This window comes from Siniperca chuatsi, linkage group LG12 (assembly GCF_020085105.1).
Source record: "Siniperca chuatsi isolate FFG_IHB_CAS linkage group LG12, ASM2008510v1, whole genome shotgun sequence".
NCBI lineage: Eukaryota > Metazoa > Chordata > Actinopteri > Centrarchiformes > Sinipercidae > Siniperca > Siniperca chuatsi.
This window is the reverse complement of record NC_058053.1, coordinates 28901781-28907780: the sequence shown is the minus strand read 5'-3', so window position 1 is coordinate 28907780 and position 6000 is coordinate 28901781. Positions and strand designations below refer to the sequence as shown.

The 6000-nt window shown below is 42.5% G+C and overlaps 2 protein-coding genes across 5 annotated transcripts in view; both read left to right on the top strand.

The window, feature by feature from the left end:
- Positions 1–366: 366 nt before the first annotated feature.
- On the top strand, positions 367–5573 carry LOC122885295 (trace amine-associated receptor 4-like). Its single transcript, XM_044216192.1, has 2 exons — positions 367–541; positions 1359–5573. Exons 1-2 carry the CDS (start codon positions 378–380, stop codon positions 2167–2169), a joined length of 975 nt encoding a protein of 324 aa, XP_044072127.1. The 5' UTR covers positions 367–377; the 3' UTR covers positions 2170–5573.
- The window catches only part of ccdc141 (coiled-coil domain containing 141), a 42106-nt gene continuing 41169 nt past the window's right edge, over positions 5064–6000 (top strand). For all 4 annotated transcript variants that reach the window (XM_044216168.1, XM_044216167.1, XM_044216166.1 and 1 more), the window contains exon 1: positions 5064–5211. The gene's annotated coding sequence lies outside the window, so the exon portion shown is untranslated. The remainder of the gene's footprint in view (positions 5212–6000) is intronic.

Here is a 6000-nt window from a genome sequence, read left to right as displayed (position 1 = left end):
CTTACGCCGGGGTGCTGGAAAGGAGTTTGCAACCGATTTTCAAACCTCAGATACCAGAAGGGTCATGCCAGTTTGCCCATCCAGTCTATATGTGTTTTGTGGACTTAGAGAAGCTTAGTAGGCTTGTTTTTTTATTGTTTATCTAATTAAGTTTTATGTCCTTGTGTACAAGAAATTATGTATTAAATCCAAGATCATCTCATGGTGAGTAGTGGCCATAAAAACCTGGGGCCTGTCATTACCAGCTCTCGCCTGTTGGTAAGATGCACGCTCCCTTTGGGTTTGGGAGGGGCGTGAGAAGAGAGATAAATGAGCTGTGTGACAGACAGACAGCTTTGGTCAGGAAGCTTTCAGAGCTCAGCAGCTTCTCTGTAAAGATGGAAGAAGCAGAACTCTGCTTTCCGCTACTCCTCAACACCTCCTGCAGGAAGCCGAAGCCTCCTCGCTCTGAGGCTGCGCTCCTTTACATCCTGCTGTTCTTCATCTCTCTGCTCACTGCCGCTCTCAACCTGCTGGTCATCATCTCCATCTCCCACTTCAGGTAGAGTTAAAGAGTTAGACCTCTCCGCTTCACCGAATTTACTGTTATACTGTTGTTAGAGTTACTGGAAGATGAGCTCAAATAAGCTTCAATAAGATTTTATTAAGAATTAATTTCAGTTTGTTCACAGGCTTTGAAATTACTTCTGCATATCATTTCACAAACTCACAATCCCTTTATTTGAGCTCATAGCAGCCTCCCTTTATTTTGACATACTTTGGTTTTAAACTATTCTTACAGCTGCTCTTTTTGATAACACTGGTGATGATACACAGTGATGTGTTTGTGAAATTGAAGGTTTTGGACGCGTAGAAAAGATTTGTGTTGTGCACAAATTATGTCAACAATGAGGTTATTTAAAGACTGTGAGGAAAAAAAGAAGTGCTTTTGTTTCAAATAATAATTTTGTCCCAGTTTTTACAGCTGAAATCAGGGCCAGCATTTTTTAGTTGTTACTTCCAGATGTGAGCATATGTAACTTCAGTCTCACAGTTTTCTGCATTGAATCTGTGCTCGGATGTTCACAGTTGTTGTTGTGTAACCTCATCGTCGAATAACTTCTGCACATCGACAAACTTCAGCTTCTCCTGCAGAGTTTTTCCACAGGTTTACAGATATACAACCACAGGCTTTGAAATTATTTGTGGACATCGTTTCACAAACTTACAATTTCACTAAACCTTATTTGAGCGCATATCAGTGGCTTCAGCCTGCCTTTTATTTGATATACTTTGGTTGTAAACTATTCTTACTGCTTTTATTGAACAGTGTAATAATATTGGTGATGATACGCAGTGATGACAACCTCTCCCTGCAGGCAGCTCCACTCCCCCACCAACCTCCTCCTCCTCTCTCTGGCTGTCTCAGACTTCCTCGTGGGCCTCTTGGTGATCCCGGTTGAAATCCTCATGACAGGGACCTGCTGGATCCTGGGTGACCTCATGTGTGCTCTGTATTTTTTCCTACCTGTCATCCTTATCTCTGCCTCTGTAGGAAATATGGTGCTCATATCAGTCGACCGCTATGTGGCGATTTGTGACCCTCTGCATTACGCCGCCAGAATCACTGAAAAAGTAGTTACGGTCAGTGTTTGTGGGTGTTGGATCTGTTCTGTTTTCTACAGCATTTTTCTTTTATATGATCACCTTAAAGAACCAGGCAGATATAATTCCTGTTATGGAGAGTGTATGGTTAACATTGCAGGAGATGTGGACCTTGTTGTGACCTTTATAATTCCTATTGCTGTCATCGTAATTCTGTATATGAGAGTGTTTATGGTGGCGGTATCTCAGGCTCGTGCCATGCGCTCTCACATTGCAGCCGTCAAACTCCAGCTTTTAGGGACTCTAACGACGAATAAATCTGAGCTGAAAGCAGCCAGGACTCTCGGTGTTGTTGTAGCTGTGTTTCTGATTTGCTATTCTCCATACTACTGTCTCTCTCTCACAGGCCGCAACATTTTGATCGGTTCTTCGACTGAGGCCTTTATGAGCTTTCTGATGTATTTTAACTCCTGTCTGAACCCTGTGATCTATGCCTTGTTCTATCCCTGGTTTAGAAAAGCTATTAGACTCATTGTCACTCTTCAGATACTGCAGCCTGACTCCTGTGAGACAAACATGCTGTAGAGAGAGACGCTGTGCTGGGGTTAAAATGAGACCTTTTTTCTCTTTGACAATTAAATGTTACTAGACAATCTTTTTTGTATCTTTTGTATTTTCAGGAGAAAATGTGTGTGATTGCTGCCAGCTGCTGATTTATTTACGGCAAGATGTTTCATGTTTGTAAAATTCAAACACACAATGTAGAGGAGTTTGGGTCGGCCATGGAGAAGGACTTTCGGTTGGCCTTAAAGAAGTTCTGGGAAACCGTCTGATGACTCAGGAAGGGAAGCAGGGTTATGCCTCGGCTGTGCTCAGCAGGTGAGGGGAATTGCTGACACTGACAGGGGATATTGTCGAGCGATGGAAAGTGCAGTTGACGAACTCAGAATCAGAAATACCCTATTGATCCCTGAGGGGAAACTCTTTGGTTGGAAAAAGTAAGACGATGAGACGGAGCAACGGCAACAGGCAGCATGCGCACTAGTTTGACCAACTCGACCAACACGTCCTCTGTGGAGGAGGCAGCGTTGGGAACCCTTACCCATTTCCCCGGCAGAGGTCTCTGAGGAAGTTAAGAAGCTTCTCAGCCCAAAATCCGGTTGCGCTACAATGGAGTAGACGTGACCATAAAAAGCTCCGTCTTAACTTTGTCAGTTATCTACATCTGACTTGACCAAACCATTTATTGTAAGAAGCAACTTTGACTGTGGCCATACTAAACGCATACTTGGCGAGAAACAAGTTACACGCAAGGGAAAGCAGACTAAAACACCGTTTTCGTCTGGGTGTCTCAAAATGGTGGACGAAACAGGGCCAGCTATCTCCCTTAAAGTACTGAGAACCGAGCTGCAATCATCGCGGGAGGCGGTGCTTAGTGACATCAAATCTGAAATAGCCAGCCTGTGGCAAGAAATTTAAAAAGATATCTCATCTCTTCATGAAGAAACCAAAGAAGACATATGCTCCATTTGCTCTGAGCTAGCAAACGAGCTGCCCTCACTCCATGCCGTACACGCCGAGTTTTCCAAAGAATAGTTGGAAATGAGCAAATCTCTGAGTGACACCGTGGATCAAGTTGTCGGACTAGAACAAACACAGAACTTGATGGCAAAGGAGTACAAAAAAAATACAAGACAAATGCATGAACCTTGAGAACCGGAGCCGGAGACAAAACAAAGCAAAGGTGCACATCTTCCCAGACATGAGCCCAGAGGTCAGCAAACTACGGGCCGCATTCAACCCAGTGAAAGCAAAGCTCCTGATGCCAAGACAGACTACAGCCTGTAAACGGAGTCGGGAACTCTTTCGACACTCGCCAGGCAGCTCAGGGATTCTGCAATAAGAGGTTTGCCACCACGGAGCAGCGTGATGTTTAGCAAACTCTGGCAAATCTAGACCTCCTTGCCGTGCCAGATGGCTGAAAGACGTACTGTTTCACTTAAAGTCGTTAAAATAAAATACACCCTGCAGGGGAGAAAGTTCAAATTCTACGAGGTATGGAGACCTTTTTTTTTAAAAATTATTTTGATAACTTGAAATATGTAGGACTGGGATGACCAATCCTAGAAAATGGGTTACAGCTCCGGATTAGTATAGTCTTCTTTGTCTGTAATAGGATTATTACCGTAGGTGTAGCTCTCCTTGAATAAGGTTTACTGTATAACGTTTGTCTATTTGTTTAATTAACTTCTTTCACTTTTTTTGTAACCACAAGAGGATGTCGGGCAGGTTGGTGGGTGGGGAGTTTTATTGACGCTGCTCTGTTAAACTGCTCCACAACAGAGACTTGGTTTACACCCAGTTAGGAGACAGGAGTCGATGGTACAAATATGTCTTGAATAAACTATATTAAGTTATTGTCCCGTTAACGACCGAGCTGAGCTAACAAGTGAACGAGTTTGCTAACTGACCATTAGCAAGCTCATTAGCTTGGAGTCCAATTGCATCAGCTGTACTTTGTGTTTAGTGCTAACTAGCAAATGTTAGCATGCTAACCCCCTACACACCTTTCTGACGTCGGATTGGGGGGGCTGTGCCCACAATATCTGTAACTTTCTGAAACTGACAATGTGACATCACGCCCACTTCACACTGTGATTGGTCAGCTGAGTGGAGGTGAGAAAGTAGACGGGGTTTAAACTTCTTTCTCTAGCTCTCTTTTTCATTCTTTACACAATTTCTGTCACTTTTCACGTCTTCTTCGTCTTCTTCCACTCCACCTTCCAGCGCGGACGTTCAGATCGACTATCAGCACTCGATCTGATCAGACGACAAGTCGACCAAAACACTTGTTTTCTAGCACAACCCGAGATGGCGAGCATGTTAAACATCCCACCTGCTTAGCATCGGCACGTTTGCGTTGTTATTGTGAGCATCTTCAGCACGTTCTCACTCACAGCTCGTCGAATACTGCCGCTCCGTCAGCGGCCCTCTGCTTCAAAATGTGACGCTCTGGTGTCATGTCTGAACTCACGTCCGGTTAGAGTTTCAGAATAATAAACATGAACCCCGCTCTCCTGAGTGAAAGTCCTATGTTTGTTTGAATTTATAATAATACATAATCATTTATTTGTCGAATATATATTGTATTATTAATCAGAATCTGCAAAGTAACTAAAGCTGTCAGATAAATGTAGTCGAGTAAAAAGTTCAATACTTGCCTCTGAAACGTAGAGGAGCAGAAGTAGAAAGTAGCATGAAATGTAAAGTACCTCAAAATTATACTTAGGTACAGTGCTTGAGTAAATGTTCTTAGTTACTTTCCACCACTGATTACTTATTATCATAATTGATGGTTTTGATAGTTAACCAATGACGAGGTCTTTTGATTTGATGCCTTCATGTGCAGATATATTTACACACCGTGTCACTGAAATAGAGAGAGAGAGGAGTGTTTGTTTATGGAAGGCAGATGTCTCTCTGTCATTCAGTGGTGCGATAATCCGACTGGAAACCACATCTATTTTTACCTCCTCTCCTTCGCTCAGCTGCGTTTCCTCTCACAGTGTTTTTGTGGCTCCGCAGTCGCAGCAGGGAAACGTCCTGATCCCCATAAACGTGTCTCAGGTACTGTGTCAAACAGTTTCTAATCTTTTCTCCTCTTTCTCTAGAAACTTACTTTGCTATTTTATGTCAAACTTTAATAAGGGATAAATGTAAATGTGTTAAGGGCTGAGAAAATGGAAAAAGTCAGCGATAAATCCTTTAAGGGATTTGGTGAAAACACACGTGAGGTAAAAACAATTGTGTGATATGATTTGACAAAAACACCATCATCGCTGTTTGTTACTCAGTTTTAATCAGTGAAACAAGAAGCTCTGGTTCATCTTTTAAAATGAACCCAGTACCAAATCTTTATACATTAAATCTGATTAATTAAAATCCTGCTGTTGTTTGGCAATAAAATCTGACTATCAAATTTAAAAGTAGTTCTTTGAGCAACTGTTTGTTTTTATGTTTGTTGACTGAATGAAGGTATTTCCACAGTTAGCAGGAGACCAAGCAGGTGTTTCTGCTGCTTCTCGAAAACCAAAGACAACTTCATGCGAGTAAATAGGTTACCATAGTTACCATATTGATGGTGAGGCAATAAAATTAGTTTGTCATCATTTCTCAACCGAACTCGTCCACATCTTACTTACTGAATGATTTGAGTTTTCATCACAGGCTGAGGTCACCGCAACAACACAAACCTTCAGATAGAGGTGAACGCCTTGAACAGGGAAGAGTCTTCTTTTCACTCGCATACAACAAAGATTTAAAAACATTATGATGTGACCTCAAACACACTGCCAGGCGCTCAAACGTACCGTCCTCATGTCGTCTCTCCATGACTGGGTGAACCCAAAACATGCA